At 36.7% G+C, this 20,943-nt stretch overlaps 1 protein-coding gene across 6 annotated transcripts in view; it reads right to left on the bottom strand.

Moving 5' to 3' along the window:
* Positions 1-20,943, bottom strand: part of EFR3A (EFR3 homolog A) — a 75,804-nt gene that overhangs the window by 31,477 nt on the left and 23,384 nt on the right. For 5 of the 6 annotated variants that reach the window (XM_033063442.1, XM_033063448.2, XM_033063456.2 and 2 more), the window contains 5 exons: positions 20,096-20,223; positions 18,566-18,716; positions 10,127-10,248; positions 8,255-8,404; positions 3,621-3,758 (listed from right to left, as the gene is read on the bottom strand). In XM_033063442.1, the coding sequence (XP_032919333.1) occupies positions 3,621-3,758; positions 8,255-8,404; positions 10,127-10,248; positions 18,566-18,716; positions 20,096-20,223 (689 nt within the window). The remainder of the gene's footprint in view (positions 1-3,620; positions 3,759-8,254; positions 8,405-10,126; positions 10,249-18,565; positions 18,717-20,095; positions 20,224-20,943) is intronic. The other variant, XM_033063423.2, reaches the window with a different exon arrangement.

Below are 20,943 nucleotides of genomic sequence, written 5' to 3'. Positions count from 1 at the left end.
TTACATTCTGCAGACATAATAAATGGTATCTTAAGAATTTTCTCATAGTTCACCTCAAAGAGATTATTTACTTACATAAAACTTCTATACAATGACATATGAAATAGGTAAGAAATTTAGAACTTTGGAAAAACATTTGTTTTCTAGTTTTAGGATGTGATCACAAAACATTTGGCTGAAGAGAAATTCTTTTTCCATAAATTTAGGTAAAGTAGTTACACCAAACATATGTAGTTAAGAATGTACTGTTTCCACAGAGAGTGCTGTGACATTAGATGCTTATTTACATGAAAGGGATCTACTGAAGGTTGTAACTCCTTGAAAATTCATACTCTACAGAAGATAAATAAGTTGTTTTGAATTACAAGCTGCAAAATAATTAGGGCTGAATGCTCCATCCAGAATAGAAACTCTAAGAAATATTTTTGTTTTCATGGTGGTTTCATAAATAAAATATATAGAAAATAAAAAACAGCTGCTCTTCATGTATACATGGCCTTTATGCTCTGAAGCATTTCAACACTTACTGCAAGAAATATCAAAACAAAATACAAATAATAAATGCATCAATTTATCCTTAAATGAAATAGGAACCACACATGAAAAAAAAATTATCAGAGTTTCAAGCAAATACAAAAAGTTCTGCTTAAGCAGAACTTTGGAAGCTATGAATAGGGCACACAGATTTTTGCCAGAAAGGCCAAGTATTAGCTGCTTCAGGTAAATGAACTGCTGGGAAGACGGCAGGAGGAAGATGACAGACTTGGTTAAAGCTTTGTGTAACAGCTCAATGGGCAGCATACTTTGTACTCCTGAGGACAGCAGGATTAGATTCCTGTAGGTGATGTATTTTACTGATCATAACAAGTGTATTCAATGTAGTTTTGTTTTTGCAAAAGACAATAAAGAGTATTTTTAGTATGGTGTATTTATTTCAGTTAAAATCAAGCCACACTTTAACTCCTCTTCTTTTTTTTTTTTTTTTCCAAATTAAATTTCTTTAAATAAAGAACACCTAATAAATATTGCAAAACATTCTACTGCTGGATTAACAAATGCCAAACTGCCTTCCATTGAGACATTGAGATCTGTTGCACAATTAGGTCTCAGTTTCAAAGGAACAGGAGAACCAATAATGCAAGTTTCTGGGGAGAGAGTCACTAATAATCCCTGAATTCTTTCTCAGATCCACACATGCAAGTAATCCTTAAAGTAACAGATGATAAATTGATATCAAGGAGCATGCATGAATGGGAATATATAAAATATTTTGCTCATGCATCATGTTTGCTGAAAGAATACTGAACACCAGTGTGTTAATATTCCAAACCCCTGCACACGTGATGGGATAACTGAAAAGACTGGAAATGTAGTTGTTACACTTGGGAAGTTTCACCAGATTTCTGGATCTCTCTGAATCTGTCTAATCTATTCACCACTGCAAATCCATGCTAAGTACATCTCAATAGCTTCTGACTGTTGACATATCATAAACATTTTTTTCAGGTAATGTTAATGCAACATTTTCTGACTTTCATAAAGCAATCAGAGATTAATTTGTAAGAATTTATTACAAATTATTATTTGAGAGTTTCTAGCTACTGCATGTAGACACTTAAAACCATGGAGATTCTCTGCCTAAGACAAGGAGAATTAATGTCAATCCAAACCTGTAGCAGAAGACTGACTTCAGATTTCTACTATCTTCATTATATTTAAGCCCATCAATCACTGAAAAAACCCTGCCTCATGATGCACACAGCACTGCTTTCTCAGTTTTGCAAAGAAGAGGCAGTATGTTGCCTGAAATTGCAGTGCCATAAAAAGTAAGCCCTCAGGTAGGGAACTGAACCTGCACCTTCATGTTAGCGCTGTAATACGAGGCCTTATCTGTATTTCCAGAGTTTCCTTAAAAGCTGTGAAATAGCTGAACATTGTTAGAAGAAACTGTGTTCTAATCAGAAGCTAAGCCAGGTTTTTCAATCTGAAAAAGTGAAATAGACTATCTCAAGTTTTCATTCTAACTGCTCTGTCATTCACAAAGGAAGCTGATTAGATGGAGCACTCCCTTTTTGTTTAGGAAAAACAGCTTGAAATTGCATTTTCCACATCTCTTGCTCTTCAAAAATACGAAACCTTTACAGCAGTCATTTCTAAAAAGACACATTTGGCAATTTGTCCTCAAAGTGGAACACAAAAATGGTGACTACAAAGACTCTCTATTCATAGAGGAGATAACATATTCTGAGTAACTGGTCATTATCTACTCATTTTGGTGCATAAATGCAGCATGTGGCACACTGAGGTGCATACAGAGTCAACTGCTCCTTAGAGTCATAGCACGTAAGAAATGAAAATAGGCTGGAAATAGTACTGTAGGGACATAGGCTTTAGATTAGCCACAGGAAAAGCAGCTATGATGCCTTCTCAAATCCCAAACCAAGCACTACCTCTGGTCTGTGGAATCAGGAATTATTTATCAGGAATTAAACTTCCCTGACACTAAAATGATTCAAAAGACGGAAATCAGTGCAAATGATGATGAGGTTTTGAGATGAACCCACAAAAAAACCTGAGAAGTGGTAAGAAAGAAGCTGCAGTACAGTACAAGCAGACTAGGTGTTCAGTATCTACGTGTTCACTGATCACAGGTATGTTGGAGGAATGCGGATTTTAAATCTAGGAAAGAATGAGTGTTTTTAAATAAAACACTCAACTTTGCAACAGAAACTCCATTCAGGTTGGTATAACAGATACATACAGAAAGCAAGGGGATGGTACAGCTCTTTGCACTCAAGGCTTTTTCAGGATAAACAAGGGGTTAAAAAGTTTTCTGCCTTCAACACCAACCTTATCTTTGTTTGCAATTTCTGTTCTTAACACAACTAACTTTAAAATGGCTTTTGGTAGCTTGAAGGTCTTTCAGTGTATGAACAATATATTTAATCTTGGTGGGAAGAACTAGGCCATCTAAGAGAACATATTCCAGTCCCTGGCATGCACCTTAAAAAATCTACAAGAAGAAGCAAGCAGGTCTTCCCATGACCAGGAAAAGCCAGGGTTTGGAAGTGGTATCACTGAGTGTTAATACATCAGGTATAATTTGTACTGCGTGTTTTCGTGCATAATGTGCACACTGTGTGCATATCTGCCACTCACTCCTAAATGAGCTGTTAAAGATATTCCTGAAAGACTATCAAAACAGATCCTGAAAGAAAATGGCAGGAAAATATAAATTGTAACTTTACAGGACACAGTATTCCTTTGTTCTACTTGTATTTTACTTTGTTTGTCTCTCCACTGATTGTGACACTCATCTATGGGACATTATTAGTTTGGATAAAGTTTCACATTAAAAAAAAAAAGCCAGCTGAAGTGACAACTCATGTAAATTATTGTATTTCACTTCTAAAAATCAGTATAGCAGGACATGCATTCCTCCATAACTGCCTTCAATATTAAAGACAGACAGCAAAGAGGAGAGATTAAAAGAGGGGCAATTTTTTTAAGAAATATGAATGGAAACTTTTGAGATGAAAAGTAGGAAGAAATTTAATGCAACAGAACTGAGGACAAAATAAAGAAAACCTCTTAAGACCTTCCACGAATTTTTAACTTACGCAAAAACTGGTCTGACAGCATTATTCATATTTCCATAGGTTGCTCGTCCCAGCAGTTCCCTGAAACAATTCTCAGCCAGCACAGATGGATTTTCTTCTTTCACTCCTGCTGAAGGAGAGGATGGGGGGCCTATTCTGCTGAAATAAGACAAAATACATTGATTATATTACTGGTTAATATTCACCTTTTCTTTACTGTATCCACCCTTGGTATTAAAACATTCATGAGTGACTCTTGAACTAGGCAATAACTGTATTTCAAATATGCATCAAACCAGAATTCTGAATAAAATATTTTATTCTGTTAGCAGGACCATAGTTCATCTGTTCACTCAGTACTGACCACTGTATTAGTAAATATTTATATGGCAAACACAAACGCTGCTAATATTCAGTTAACTTGTTAATTATCACATTTTGACAAAACACTATGTGTTGCTAAAAATTAATGAAGCCTGTGAAACCACTAGAAAAATTTAGAGACAGAATCTTAGGAATATTGTTCAGATTAATGATCTCATTCACCTGCCCACTACTGAGTCCATACTGTGTAGGTGAGTATTAAATAAAACTCCAATACTTCTGCACAAACAGATGGCTTGTGAGTTGAAAAAAAAAATGTCTGAGTGAACTAATTAGAACATTATCACCCACACAGCTACCTCTAAATAGACAGTGTAGAAGTTGGTCACCTTCTACCTGAGTGTCTTCCATCATTACTTGGACAGGACACTGCTGAGCCCCTCGCTGTGGGCACTGTGGTGAGCGCAGGTTTCAGAGAGAAAGCAAACAGCTTCCCCCAGGGTACCTCCAGTACTTACCAAGGGTCACTGAATCTACAAGAGGCAATCTTATTTTTCCTCTCACAAAACACATTACAGGAACTCAAGGGAGGATTCATTCATTTACATTAACATTATGTATCTTTAATTTTAGACTGCAGAAACCAGTACTCTAAACCCTTAAACATAATTTCATTTCTGCAGTGCAAGCTCATGGGTTAAACATGTTTGAAAGTCTCAACCAAGAGCATTCAGTTTCAGTTTTTCAGTTCATAAAAGCTTTAGACTACTACAGAAAGTTGAAAGTTGAAATATCACTAGTCAAATGACCATGTTAACATTACAGCAGTAATACATCTTTTGATGGAAAAGGATTTTCTAATGTTTCAATACTACTGAAATCTGAAATTGGCCATATGAAAATCCTGTTGCCTCTGGAAACATTGGTATTTCAGGAGTTACCACAACAGTGCTAGATTGTAAGATTTTAATAACAGAAAAGCTTCAGGAACCCTGTTAGATAAGGAGAAACAGTTTCACAAATGCAGCATGATAAGAATTTTAAAAGGTATGACAATTTGTATACAATCCCTCATAAGTACATGAAACTCCAGATTTATCCAACTGCTCTGCCACCCAACCTCCCTTTTTTTCCTGCCCCTGTCCTGCCTGAATCCCTCTCATCTAGGGAGATGGACACCCTTCTCAGCAGAGAAGGTACAAGAGATAGTGCAGGACTGCCATTCCATTGCTTTGACACAGATTCACTAAAATACAACAGCATTGCAAAGGTAGGTGTGTGGGGAGGAAAGAAGAAAGTGGGCTGCATAGCACTCAGAGCTAAGTCTGTCTGAAAAATTTCCAGTCAAAATGAAGTAAAATAAGCTATGTTTTAAGTGCTTTTATATGCAAACTACAGGTGGTGACTTCTCAGCACTGCTTGGGAGTCTTTTTTTAGGTGAATTTCCCTAGTATAAAATGTTACTCTTTGACAGAATCAGAATATCTAAAATTATCTTGTGTTGTCTGTAGGAATACATTTTATTTGAACTTTAACAGCACCTACTTCAAAGTATTTCTCAGTAAGTGTTCCTTGGCATAGTCAGATAATAGACAATGAATACTGAATACTCTCTTTACTACTCTCTTTACTTTTATAGGAAAGCTCTGTACAGCCTCTTAAGTTTCTAGAGTCAAATGCAAAACTCATGTTCATTTGTTTCACTCACTTGGTTTTTACAGAAATATCAGAAATCTGAGATCTAAGATAAAAATCAGATATCTGAGAAATCCAACTGTAACAGTTAAGAAAAATTAAAAAAAAGTAGTATTCTTCTGCATTTAGAGCTTTTGTACTACCACAAGAGGGCTGAAAATGTGCTTTACAATGAAATGGGCAAGGACAAATCCCTTTAGCTGCTCTACTGGCTTTTTTGTGGGCAATCTCTATCAGAAGTGGCAACAAGGAACCAGGAGGAGGATGTGTTGAAGTACAGCAGTTTCCATAGCAAACACTAATCACAGACTTAAACTAGCTCACAGCAACTCAGCCACTTAAGCATATGACTTCTTAAATGCCACAAAACCAGGACTGGCCAAAAATATGACAGGACATGTGAAGTAAGACTTAACCACCACTTTTGAGCAGAGTATGTACAGGAATGTCTATGATTCACTCACCCTGAAAAAGAAAGAAATTCTAACTTTCCTCTAAAACAGAATTTGTATGAACCTTACAGATGTATCAGAAGGATTTGAAGTCAAGTTTACATCAAGTGCTAGAGTGTCCCTCTGCCTGAAATAAGGCTGGCAGGTTTAGCTCCACAGTTATGAAGAATATTTCACAAAGTAAGGGAATTACCAATTTCCTACATCCCTTCTCTATTTTGGAGATGCACATAAATAGATATACACATAACATAATGTCTGCTAGGCACCTAACTAGAATATGCACTCAGATATACAAACAAATAATTACATTCACAAATACAATTATATTTTTTAAATGTTACTTAAACAGTAAATTCTTAACTCCCAAGAAGTGTCTCATCTGGTATGTACTCAAAAGAATCTTGAATTAATGAATTAAGCTGTAAAGTTCCACGAGCTAAAATTACATTGACTTTCAAGGTAAGTACCTACATGTACTTCAGCTGTAACCAAAAATGGTTTTTCTTCTATGGATTTAAGTTGGGGGTATTTTCTGGAATTTCTGCTCTTTCTCAAATAATGCTTTAATTCCATCTGCCAGAACAATATGCTTCTTACTCCTACTCTTCAAGATGTCTCTGTGCTCCACAAATATGAAGTCACACATAAAACAAAATGAGAAATTGTCTGTAACATCATTTAAAACCAGCAGGTAACAATTTATGAACACTGTTTTCAGTTTTTCTATCATATGCACATCATAAAAGGCTCCTACTCACCACTTTGAAAAACATTAGTCTTTTTTTTTCATGTTCAATGTGCATTAGAGGACAAGTTTCAAGCACAACAGTTCAGAAATGTAAGTTGCTTTTTGACAGGTTTGTTTTTCTACCACTACTATTGCCTTGCTCCACAGATGACAAAAATCACTCCTGCAGTACAAATAAACTGATCCACTTTAAGTGGTTAACCCAAATCCCACTTCAGCCAGTTTTTCCATCAGTAGTTAATTTACTTGTGCTATAAAAGGAAAGTGTGTGCCCGAGGGCACTGTGAGAGTACCAAAGGAAAGGGCCCACCTGCAGCTAGAAGCCCTGGAAGAGTAAGCAAAGGCAAACCAGGCTCTCCTTGCTCAAACAGCAGCTCCAGAAACCTTTCTCTCTTACTCAGATACTCTTCAGATGTAAAACTCAAGGGGATATTTCTGTAGATACTGTGTGGGCCCTCAGTTAAATGCAGTAAATACATAAGGCATGGACAAACAGACAACTATTGATTTTAGTTATTTAGTCTGAAAATTTGTTTTAGAGATGAGACAGGTACTTGCAGTCAGAAATAACAGAACAAAAATAAAGATGAAGAATTGAAAAATAAATGCTAAAACTCAAACCAAAAAAGAGAAAATGACAGATCTAGAGAGCTGAGTGAAAGCATGAAAAGCTTGTTGTTATAGGAAGGCTGCAGAGCCTCTTAGCAGGCAAGTTTTGAAGCAGCCAGAATTGGATGTGGAATGAATATTTAATTTGCTTGCACTGCTGAAGTTGGTTTTATGGAAATTTCCCAGTGCTACCAATAAACAGTTTTTACACCCACATAGTGTTTATTCAGGGACCAAAAAAAAAGGTAACTTTTCAACTGTAAGGTGACTGGCATCTCCTCCACCTTAATTGTCACAGAGATCTTTTTGAATATCTTTTTGCAAACATGGTAAGTAATATGCCTAGGAGTCACTCAAAGCAAAAAAGAGAAGGGGGTCTACATATAAATAAAACTTTAATTCCTTACTCCAAGTAGCGTTTCAGCCAGGACAACCAGTTCTTACTAATGGCTAAAGGAATTAAACCCTCCACTTTTAACAAATCTAAGTAGCAAAATCATTTGAGTCACCAAAAGTCTTTGCTTACTCATCTCTGCATCTGATCCAATAAAACACAGAGTTTACAATTCTTATCAAGTAAAAGTATGGATATATAATTTCTAGAATAACTTTTAGGCCAACAGAACCTTAAACAAGTGAAAAAAAAAGTGTTTGGAAAGATTTTAAGACAAGAAACATTAATGCAGACCTATACTATCAATTTCAAGGAGCCTCAGCTAGTAAAGGTGAGTTGTTGCTTCCACTAAAAAGAAAGGATATCCATCATAAAAACTCAGCCTAGAGACTGCTTAAAAAAGCATGCCAGTGCCAAGGGATACAATTACCTGTCAATATCTTCTATTTTCTGCATGTTGAACAGCAATGATGGCACTATCTTGTCCATGTGCTGAGGTTCCCATATTGTTGCTCGAAGCTCGTCATTAACTGTTTTTCGAACCACTCCCTGAATGCCTCTGATTCCAGCAATCCGGATCCTGAGGAAAGAAAAGAGGAATTACTGAAGCTGAGAAACACAGCACCACCCAGTAGGGCTCAATTCCTACAGGGCAGCAGTAATTAAGGAGTGGAATTCCAGTAGGTTCTCACAAGTAGCAATTGGGAAAACTGGCCAATCATTAAGGTTGTCCATGTTTTCTCTGAACACCTTTAAGGCCAGTATGGAAGCTGAGAAAACAAACAAGTGAACAGAAGATGGCCTGTAAGGGTAAAGCTGACACTACGCAATGGAGTCTCAAATGTTGTACATCAAAGTCCCACGGCTGAAACCCACCCACTCTACCCAATTTACCACCCATCAGCTGAAACTTTGCATAATCATCCTACTCCAGAACCGAAGAAAAATGGGAAGTTACCACAACATAGCTGAAGTTATCTACCACAGCCATGTGATTGTATCATTAGAAGTTGTAATTAAGGTTATGGATTAGTCAGAAAAGATCTTCAAAGACTTCTGAATGACTCACAAGATGGAAAACAAAGGATAATTCTGTCAACTTAACTTATGCTTAATGGACAAAAGGAATCACTACATTCATTCTAAAAACCATTTGAATTGAATCACCGGAGAACTAATTAACAGCAATGAAACAATAACAAGAAAAAACTTAAGTTCAAAAAAGACTTGGTCTAGTTACTGTCATTATTTTATAAAACAAAAATAGCTTGCAGGAGAATCTGCGCAATGACATGAATAGCAAAACATTATTTTTTTAAAGTGATAATAGCAAATTATCCATTATAATAAATGGGAGGAAGAGAATTCACTTCCTGAAAACAAGTAAAAGCTGGTACAGCTATCAAACTAAGTAAGTAGAAGACTCACTAAATTTTTTAATTAATTCTATTATTTCTATTCTAATTTTTAACTTTTTTTACTATTTTAATTATTTCTATCCATGCCTAATTTTTAAAATCTGGATTCAAGTATGGACAACATTTAACTAGTCCTTGATCCACCAAATTTGCTGAATTAAAACATTTCTAAAATGTACTACAGAGGTAACCAAGTTCTAGAATTATTTTTGTTTAGATCTCCATTTGTAAACACCTATATCTGTAACTGCTAGTTTTTAGCTATTTCTGAACAAAGTCTTGTGACTTTCAAGATGAATCCAATTTAATTCTAGATCTTTTGAGATAGTTTCAATAGGACTACACACAAAGCAGGAAGAAGAGGGAGGTACAAACATCTAGAAAAGCTGCTCCTGGGAAGGACACAGCCTCCAGGGGGGAACCTCAGGAAAACAAACCGCAGCACTTACATAAGAATGGGAGAAAACAGAATTCCCATTCATGCAGGCTCGAGTTTCACACACATGAGCATGCTTCAGACATCTAAGAAAATGAAGTTTTAATGAGCAATTCTCAAAGAGCAGACTTAATACATGCTTTTGCTTTTCATATAAGTAGCCTCATTAATATCTCAAGTAAGTTACAAACTCGTGCATTTACAGTAATGTGGTGCCTCTCTGGAAGAATCCACACAATCTAACATGCAATATTAAGGTAAAATAGCACCTAAATATCCTAGGAGTTCTAGATACCTAAGATTCGCAATATTTGGTGCTACTCAAAGTCAGACTCTCATTTTCTTCATACGGAATTAACTACTCCACTAAACACCTTAATAAAAGCTGTCTTACAGGCAATATTAATGTGTCAACAGTTTTCAGAAATTCCTGCAGAATGACACTTACTCATTTTGTATTTCTGGATCTGGGTCACAGGAATGACACATGGCACTGAACCGGGACACAAAGAAGTCGTAGCGTCTGTGATATGAAGGTGTGTCTTCTTCAATGTTGGCAAATTTGACAAACTGGAAAATGAAATACATTAAAAAAGGCTTTTAATACCAATTTCCTAAAATAGAATGATAAGTAATAAGCTTCATTTAACAAGTAACATAAAGTAACTGCATTAAGGGAAGAACCCAATTTTGACAACACTTTAGAACTTCAGAGAAGAAAAATCTGAATTAGGACAGTTTTCTTTTTAAAGTCTTTCCACAAGAACTTCCTTTAGATAGCTATGGAAGGGTGAAACTATAAAATGTAACATACCATGCAATATGGAAACATCTAACACTTGAACAGTGAGCATCATCAACTGGCAGAATCATTTAGGTTGGGACAGACCCTTACGATTGCCAGGTCCAACTATTTCCCGGACACTGCCAAGTCCTCCACTAAACCTCATTTTACGCAACTCCAGGGATGGTGACTCAGCCACTTCTCCAAGTAGCCTGTTCCAATGCTGATAACTCCTTTAGAGAAGAAATTTTCCCTGATATCCAGTGTAAACCACCCTTGACACAGCTTGAGATGGTTTCCTCTCGTCCTCTCTTTCAGCTTGGGAGGAGAGCCTGACGCCCACTCTGCTACACCCTCTCTCAGGCAGCTGCAGAGAGCAGCCCAATCAATCAAACACAACCCTGTCACTACCAGGCTACCTAGCAACGTTCTGACGTACCAAAATTCAAGGGAAATAAACTTGGAGGAATTCTGTCAATTCTATCTTGACAGAAGGGAAAAAGAAGGAGTCAGGGAATTGTAATCTAGGCAACTCTAGGCCACTCACAGGAAAACACTCGGAAGAAAATGCCAATTTGCCAACACCTACAAAGTCTCAAAGGGGTAAGTAACAGTCAACAAGGATTTGTTAAGAACAAATCACATCAATCCATCTTATTCCTATGACAAGTAAATAACTTTTGTGAATCCAGATGAAGCAGCATCTGTCAAAACTTCACTGATGCTGTTGACAAAAAAATACACACAATTCTCAAAGGGAAGCTAGAAAAACACTGTCAAAAGAATACTCCCCATAAGAGAGATGTACAAGAGTTTGGAGAAAATAAGCAAACACTTGTAAATCATCACAGTACAAAAATATGATTTGAGCTTCACTAGAGACTTAGATGAGCAGACTGGGCTTATCAAATTTGCAAAGAACACTAAGCTGGCCAGAGCTGTAGGCACACCTGATGTCTGGTTTTTATGCAATTGGAAATAGGACCTGGAAAACCAAGGAAGCAATTCGGGAAATGTTATTGCAAAACAGCATTTTAAGCCAGAAACCACTGAATGAAGAAAAGGAATTTAGTCAATACCAATATGATGGAATGGAGAACAGAACAATATGTTGAGATATATCTGCTTTACTCATGACGCCTATGAAGAAACTTCTGCCATCTAATTGGGCCAAATAACCCCTTAAATGAAGTGGTGCATCCAGATGGTGAATAACTGATACAGTTCTCTAATTATTCAAGAGATGGACAAAGCTTTACATAAACATCTGTAAAAGAAGAATGAAATACACTAAATTATCCAGACTACAGCTGCCTAAAAGGCATCAGTCTTAAAAGGTACAGAAGAGAGCCATATAAAAAGAATAAATAAATAGTTTTCTTCGTCCAAAAGTAAAAGGCAAAGCAATAATAGGTTTATATTGAAGCAAAGCCTAAGTTAGACATTAAAACCCCTCCTTTCTAAAGCGAGCAGACTGCCTAAAGACCTTTTGGATTCTCCATCACTGACAGTTCTAAGAACAGAGTACAGAGGGAAATAAAAAGCAAAACAAAGCACTGTCAGGAAAGGTTGAGCACTGAGCTGGTTCTGCCCTGAAGCGGAGTCATGGCCTATTAAGACCCCTCTGCTTTTACTCACACCATTTTTACCAATTCCTAAGCACAGGTTGAGGCATTTTCTTTGTATTTTTCATGATGCAAAACCTGCTTTTATCAGCACATATCCCATAGACATCCAGACAAGCCCAAAGCACTTTAGCATAATCTACAGCACACTGATTTGTGGAGGGTTTGAGGATTTCAAGCTGGAAGTGAAAGCTGTGTATTTCAGAAAAAAAAATGCTACTATTTTTTTCTACTCTTTTGTTTAATCCTTTTTTCTGTTTTATCTAGAATACTTATTCTTTTCAGCTGTACTACCAGTTCACCCTCTAAAAGCTACAGGAACAGCAGAAAATGACACAGTTCATAAACCTACATTCTCAGCTGTTACTGAAAATGGAGCAAAACTGTATACAAGTCCATTTTACAAGTCCTTCTGTTAGAAATAGCCTGTATTTCAGGTGGTAAAAAAGTGACAGAAGTCAAAATCTAATTCTGTACTAACACTGCCACAGAAAGACAATCTAAAAACAGTACCCATATACTTTCTCCAAAAGTGTGAGTTATAAAAATGATCATTTCCTTCTCAAGAGACCCCTGGAAAATGCTTCTATGGCTCCCTAGGTTGCTTCATGGAATTGTGACATTAATAGAAATAGATTTTTTTTTTAATCTTGCAGACAAGAATTTCATTAGTCCTTACATCTCAATAAGGCACTAAGACCAAGGATTTAATAAAGCTCCAAACAATATTATCTTAGTATTTTCCAGACATTCAAGTGTTCAAGTCTACAAATCATTCACCCAGAAAACTTCCATAAAAGCATAGAAAAGAATGGAAACAAAAAGTCTGAAGAACAGAGAGCACTGTGGGAATGGTTGTGAAAATGAGAATATTAATTCATGTTGCATTTAGTATCAGCCTTTGATATTATTATTATCTGAAGTACTAATTATTTGATTGATAGGATCTCCCAACAGGAAAGTTTAATACACTCTAATAACTGCTTTGTTAGCAGGAAGATTTATTGTACCAAGAAACTGCTTTGTAAGAACAAATGATGAATTTAGGCCAAGCAAGTGACTCCCTCATTCTGAGTAGCTCTCCTGTATCAGGGTGCAGCTTTGCAGCAGGGACATAGACACATCAAAGTCAAAACAGCATGGGCAGTAAGAGATACAGAAAGGGCAAAGGGTTTCTATGTCCTCATGTGTATAACAAAACAATTTCCCCACCGAACACACAGTATTTCTGAAGCACAATCCAGGATTAGCTTTCAGATCATTGAGCATTTAGGCCACAGGAAAGTTGTCTGTGGCAACAATTTTGAGTTGGGCACTGTCATTCAGTTACATGTAAAATTCCATCCCATCATAGAAATTTTAAGTTTTTACAGTAGACATCAGTCTATACTTTGCAGTGGAGGTCTTGCTGTTGTTGTTAAAGAATATTCTTCTCCTAAGCACATAACTTCAAACAAACTTCAAATATAACAATTATTCAATCAAAAAATGAATAAAACTTTTGAAGGTCCAAGCACTTGCCTAGTAATTATTTACAAAGCTTTTATAGATGCACACATGTCATTCAGTCACAGCAAATGCTTGCAAGCATACAGTGGTAACTTATGGAAGTTTTACTTGTACAAGCTTCTTCTGTATTTTATAATACAGAAGGTACAGAAAGGAATTTACATTGGTAGTGCCTTATATCCTTTTATTGTGAAATCAATATTATTCAATCAGTACAATAACATAAATCTATCACCAAGTAAAAAAGAAATGTATTATTTATTAAGAAGATGTTTGTTCCAGACTGAGTCAAGAAATTTGGATCATATTACCAGGGAGAGAGAAATTGTGCAAGGCCTGCAAGTAAATCAAGTTCTTAAGGACAGAATTTCTTCAACACATTTATGTTATTTTATCATTGTTATGTAGCAAGCACATTAGGAGAAAAATTGTCACTTATAATGGTCTTTAAAGAAGGTCAGTTTTAGTCAAGAATAATCACCATGCATCGTATTTGAGTTTTTTTACTTAAATTATCTCCCTGTAAGAACACTAGGCTCAACCTGAGCATTATTTTTTTCATGTCTGAGCTCCCCAATCTGCCTTCTGCAGCCTGTAATTTTTTCTTATTTCAAAAAGGGAAAGAGGGTGCTGATACTGGCAGTTACCACCTTTTACAGGCCAAGGTACTGTATTTCATTATTATGAAACTGTCACATGGGAAGTCATGATCCCCTATAAACATAAGACTCTTACAAACCACACAGTACAGCCTTGATGAAGTGTGAATGTTATGCATGCACTTAACAAACAAATGCCAGAAGGACAAGCACTTCAACTTTCCTAAAGAGAAAAGCTTCAAACTCTGGATACATTAACTTCACACTGGATACATTAACTTTACAAAGACAGTATGAAAACGATCACAAGGTTCTCAGCAATGAAAACCGGTGATTTAGTTTATTTATTAATACCTAGAGTCACCGACACTTTCAGTTTTATTGGAATAGGATGAATAATTTCACATTCTATTTTACTTTGGGCCCCATGGATAAAAACTCTCCTAACCACCACATGTACAATTGTGTAACAAAATCACAATGGAATGTTGGCTTACAGGACCACAGTAGTGTGTCCATGGAACTGCAAACCAGAGAACAAAAGTACAAGTGGGGGAAGCAATACTTAATTTTGAGTGACCCTAAAGGAACTTACTCAAATTCTAGCAGATGCAGACACAATATCTAAGATAATTTAATAATCCACAGGATGAGAAAGAGTGCTGTGTGTTAATCTGTCTCCCTGAGATTTAAGTCCTATTAAAAAGACAGAGGAGGCATCCTAGAGATAGAATTGTTCCATTGTGTATTAAATGACTACCAGCACATAATTCTGTATTGGTACAAGGAATGAAAGAAGCATCTTGCAATAAAGGGTTAAGTTTCCATTGCCTACTTCCAGATTGGCAAACTGCAGACAAGGTAAACAGGTGAATAAGTACCTTGCTGTGAATATTAATTCTGACATAGTTTAATTTCTCAATGTTGACATTTTGTACTATTATTACACACATATGCACTTACTTCTGCCCAAACCAACTGCTTTTATAAGCCAACACTAACAAATATGGAAGTCTTGTCTCAGGGACTGGTTGATCACTTGGGAGTCTGCTTATCTTCCTTTAAATAACAAATGATGACAACCAGCAATAACAGCCACCTCCTCATGCACAGGAAGCTCAACACTGTCACTGATGGCATCATTATTTCACTGCTCCTACAAAGAAACTGCCTTTATAAAAGGAAGCACCCTATCAACTAAAGAAGCATTTGTGGTACATAATTAAAATGTGATGGTACTGGGTTCCACATATTATCTGCTATTTTTCACATGAAACCCTAATATCTTGCTGACAAAAGACAAAGAATTTATCTCATCAGCATTCCAAATTAGCTTAAAATGCTTTGTATTTAACTGAGTATTGTAAACATGGATTAAGATAAAAGTTTTACTAAAGTATGTATCCAATTGTTCTTGACCAGCTGCACACTAAATAAATTTTCTGAACCTTCTTTATAAACTTTAGAAATTGACATAAATTTGATATAGATTAATAGATATAAATTGGTTCTCTGATTCCAAAAAATTTGGATCACAAGGTCAAAATTTGAAATCTTGTCACTTCTATTCTAGTAATAAACACTATGGACTTAAGCAATACATTTAATTGTTTGTACATAAGCAATGGAGATGCTTTACATGACACTCAGTTACTGAAATTCTGCAAGAAAATTAGAGAGGGGAAAAAAAAGTATTGTCATAAATTTCTAAGGAAAAGCTTATTGCAATCAGCCTTCAGATCCTCTAGCACATAAGCCAAGGAGATATCACTTTTTCCCACCACATTTTTTCAGTTTTCTCACTAGCATATGCTCTCCTAGCACATGGTCTATAAAAATATCTTCCATGCTAGAAAAGGCCATTTTGAACCACACAGATATTATTCAATTTGAAATTTGATCTACATAAAAATAATCCCAACACCTATTCATTATATCCACTATTGAATTTTGCTGGTTTTAAGTATGTGCCTTATATAAGTAGATTTATAATTATGTTATTAAAAAAATCAAAAAACAGTGCTGCTGTAGGAAGTAAGTTAACATAATTTATAAATGCAACATATAAAGAAATCTCAGAAATGAATTATACGTAACCTGAAAATCAGTTTTAAAAGTACATAAATAAAACCCAAACAATTATTTATCTAACATAGTAATCTTCAGGTTTTCTTTTCAAAAATAAATTGACTTTTTATTATAAATTAAACTAAATTGAAATTCCAAAATTAATTTGACAAACAGTTAAGTAAAAGTTTCAATTTTTTTTTCTTAAAATATAGGGCACCAAGCAGAATAAATTCTGCATCCAAAACCAAACATCTGAAATTCAGCAAAACACACTCAGAATACAGTGGGAGCTTCCAAATCTTTCCAAGCCTTTAAACTACTCAGTCATGTTCTGTACAGAGATTTGCTTCATTTGAAACCCTTTTAACCAATCACAAGAATCCCCACAGCTGAAGCAAAATCTGTGAGGCTGAAAAAACCCTACAGCTCACGTAAAGAGGTTTGAGTTTTACTTCAAAGACATCACTGCTTTTCTATCTCAATGAAGCTCTGAGTAGAAAATAATCAAAATCTACCTAAGAGCCACAATCATACTCCATATTTTAGGGGCCTTAAACTGAGTTTCCTAAAAATGCTATGTAAAATTTTCCAAAGGTGGTTTGACTTTTCACCAGTTTAAAGACATTTACTTCATACACAACCCATTCCTCTCTTCTAGACAATATCAGTTTGCACTCCAGAGTGCACATAAAGCATTATTCAATCACCACACCATCTCCTCTTGTTTTTTGGTTTTTGTTTATTTCCATCTGGAGGAGAGAAAAAAAGGGTGAATATTGTAGTAAATTTTCTTTGTTACTCTAACAAAATTTATTTAAGAACACAGTAAGGCAGTGCCCTTGGTAACAGATAAGCTGTTACCCTTTGTTCCGTCTAAGTCAATACAAACAGACTTGTATCCTTTGTCTTCATTAACTCTGGCCAGCACCTAGGGAAATTAGCAGAGTTAGGGTAAAATATAAGAATGCTCTTCAAGAGCCGTTAAAATTCTTTCTCCTCACAGAGTTTCTCCTCTTATATTGGGAAACTTTTTTTTTTCCTGAGTTTTATACAAGACAAACACAAATTATCTCCTAATTCAGGAAGTCCATCAATTTCCTTTACTCACAAAAGACTTAGCGAACAACAGGAACATCAAACAGATAACCCTAAGGTGGAGTCCTGTACAGTAACATGCACTTTAAAACGACACAAGTCTTGTACATCAGAGTGGAGGTTGGCAATAACCAATGATTTTAAACAACTGGAAAGTGATGTAAACCTTGCCATTTGGCAACCCAGGAAGTCATTTCTCTAAGAGGACTTGCCCAGACATTATTATACAAACAAATCAAAAGAAGCAGGGTAGCCTGGCTCAATGATATTTAAATAAATAAATGAAGTTTTATATGCAGAATGAGATATAGTTCTCATTATCCTCAGTAAAGCTGCCCTGCTAGTGGGGGAACAAGGGGACACTTCTACCCTACATTACAGCAAAACTCTATTCCAAGAAATCCTGCTCTGGGGTAAGATCACTTTACCACACACTCCTATCTTCATGCACTGCAACTCCATCAAATTTCATCAGCCAGAAACCAAACCCAAAAGCCCAACAGCTTTACTGATTCCACAAAGAAATCCCCCACTGTTAACACTGGCAATAATTTACATGAAAAGCAAGTACTCTATACCAGGTAAAAGCAATCACTCTAAGTGAAAACAGTCCACATCAGAATTTATGAGATTTTAATTTTACCAGCTGGAAAATACAGTGGTTGGAAGGCAAGTATAACAGAGCTATACCCTTGATTGTACCCATCACCCTAATTGGAAAACTAGATCTCTAAATCTTTATTTTGACACTTTCAGTTATGCCCTTCAAGCCTGGTTCTGAATCCTGAAATATTCAAGTTGACAAGATGGTGAGGTTGCAATACTCAAAGCTACTTTTCAGCTAATAAGAATCTTTCTGTGTAGCTTAAGCTGTCAGAAAACAAAACACTGTCTTACCTATATATTGGCTCCAGGAGGGCTGCTTAAAGACTCAAAATGTGAACTCACAGCACAGCTTTCCTGTTCCTTCCAGAAGTTATTTTTGGAAGGAATGAGCCCAGACATCAAAAGAATTTGTGACACCAAAGGGAAACAGTTTACCTGCCTCCAGCTGGTATCTGCTCTGTGTTTAGGTCCAAAGGTTATACCCTGCTACAGAGAGCATCTTTCAATTCATGTAAACTGGCAGATCCTTAAAGACTTCTAAAACTACTTTCCCAAGCAATGATTTACTCTGATTTGATTTAGCATCTGAGCTTACTCACAGAATTAGTCCCAAGTACTTGCAGCTTTGGTTCGCCTGATTCCAGAAGCTTGGCCACCATATGGAGGAAACTTTCCACAAATGGTTTTATGCTTTGAGAATGGCAAGCCATTAGAAGTTGGTCCAGTGCCTCCATGGCAATTAAAACATAACTGAAAATTAATCAGAGAGACTCACATAAAGATCTATTGCATTTGTCATTAACTCAATTAGTTCAATTTAGGACTTACCACAAAAAAATAGAAAAGAAAAATGGAAGGTGTATATTTCCCACTGTGTAAAAATGACACTTGGGGCTATTTTCTACATCCATAATTTCTCTCACTTTTTATTTTTTTGTGGGGAGACAGGGTGGTATAGGAGGGAGGGAAGTACAGAATTGAGTGTTGGCCATCTACCCTTTCGATAAAGTTAAAAAACAGCTTTGGATGTCATGAAGGTCAAAAAATGGATGTCTGTGATGGATGTTGCTTTCCTGCCATTTTTCAAGCTTCACATTTCTCACTTAAATATTTGATTTAGCCAAAAGGGCTAAAAGAAAGGTAATCCTGTTTCCCTATATCCTGACTGGCATCCAGGGGTGTATTGGGCTTACATCCACCAGGTTTTGTCTGCAAGGGGTTGCAGGGGTGGTTTCTGTCAGAAACCAGGAGTTTTCGCCATGCAGACACAATCAGCTTCAGCCAGCTCCAAGGCCAAGGCACCATTTCCCAAACCTGAGCCCCTCAAGGACACTGGAAGTGCCCAGAGGTAAGCAGATATCCACAGTGCAGAGCACAGAGGACCCCCTGCTGCAGCAGGTGGATGTGCCTTGAAGGAAAGTGCTGCCCACAGAAAGGTCCTGCTGGAACAGTTTTCTGGCAGGCCCCATGGAGAGGAGCCCATGCAGGAGCTTTTTTGGCAGGACATGTGATCCCATGGGGGACTCATACTGGAGCAGCCTGTTCCTGAAGGACTGCACCTTGAGGAAAGAAGCCATGCTAGAGCAGTTCTTGAAGGACTGTCTACAAGGACAGACACAAGGCCAGAGCAGGGTGAGAGTGTGAGGAAGAAGGAGCAGCAGACACAAGATGATACGAGCTGATCACAGCCCCCAGTCCTAATCTGAACTGCTTGGTGGGGGTGGAGGTAATGGATTTGGGAGTGACGTCCATTACCTCCACTGGAGTGGAGCCTGGAAAGAAAGATGGCTGGAGGAAAAATGTTTTTAAACTTTGCTTTAATTTCTCACTATCCTACTCTGTCATTAGTTGGCAATAATTAAATCAATCCTCCCCAAGTCTCATTTTCCCCATGATGGAACTGAATAATCTCCCTGTCCTTATCTCAACCCACGAGCTTTCCATTTTATTTCCTTCTCCATCTGGCAGAGCAGGAGGAGTGAGAGCAGCTGGATGGGCACCTGGCAGCCAGACAAGGTTAACTGTCCACAAAGGGACTGGGTCTGTCTTGCTTTGCAGACTCGATCAGAACACACACGATGAAATTCCATGACCTGTCCGCATTTATCTTTAATGACTTCTCTCCTTACCCATAGCGATGTCTGACCACGTCCCTGGTCAGTCTCTCTGCCAGGTAAGCCCCAATTCGATCCAGCTTCTCTGGCGCAGAAACTGCATAGAAAGTCAGTTTCTCCATGTCAGCTTTAACGAGACCATCCTAGAAACAGAAACACAAAACAGAAAATTAAAGAGTTCGTAGGGAATATAAAGCTTTTCAAGTGGTTTTATATTTTTAAAGGAAATTAAGAAACTATCTTGCTCCACCATTTTTTTGGTAAGGGAATGAGTAGTCTAAGAGAAGGTATGTAGTGAGATACATGACCAGTTCTAAGACACATTTCTTTCCTAACAGCACAAGGTAATTTTTTTCTCTTCCCATACCCCCATCAAGTATATTCAATGCATAATTTTGATAAAATAGAAAACAAGATTGTAGTTTAAATATTTAATATTGTAGTTTAAATATTTTATTTCTTCAGTGTCAGACCTTGAACAAGGCTGACCACCAGGCATTTGAGGGCTAATTGTCAGAATATCATCAAACATTAACATATTAGTTCCAACATGAACTGTAACATGGATCTGCTCAGATGAGGTAATTATTATCAGGAAGGCAGGATAAGGCTTTTTGTCTTTTTATCTTTTTTCCCCCTGTAAAACATAAAAACATTTGTTTTTCAAATAAATTACTCAGAAGCCTTAATACACTCATTATTGATTAATGAATTTTATCAAGCAAATTTTCTAATACTTTAGAGAAGGTCTGCAAGGAAACATCATGAACTGGCCTATGTCCTTCACTGACCCAATGAATACCAACCACAGCAGACACTAAGAAGTGCCAACTCAGAACTACCAAGTCAGATTTAAACTAAAC

The sequence above is a fragment of the Catharus ustulatus genome, chromosome 1, assembly GCF_009819885.2.
Source record: "Catharus ustulatus isolate bCatUst1 chromosome 1, bCatUst1.pri.v2, whole genome shotgun sequence".
Taxonomy (NCBI): domain Eukaryota; kingdom Metazoa; phylum Chordata; class Aves; order Passeriformes; family Turdidae; genus Catharus; species Catharus ustulatus.
This window is presented reverse-complemented; position numbering and strand designations above follow the sequence as displayed.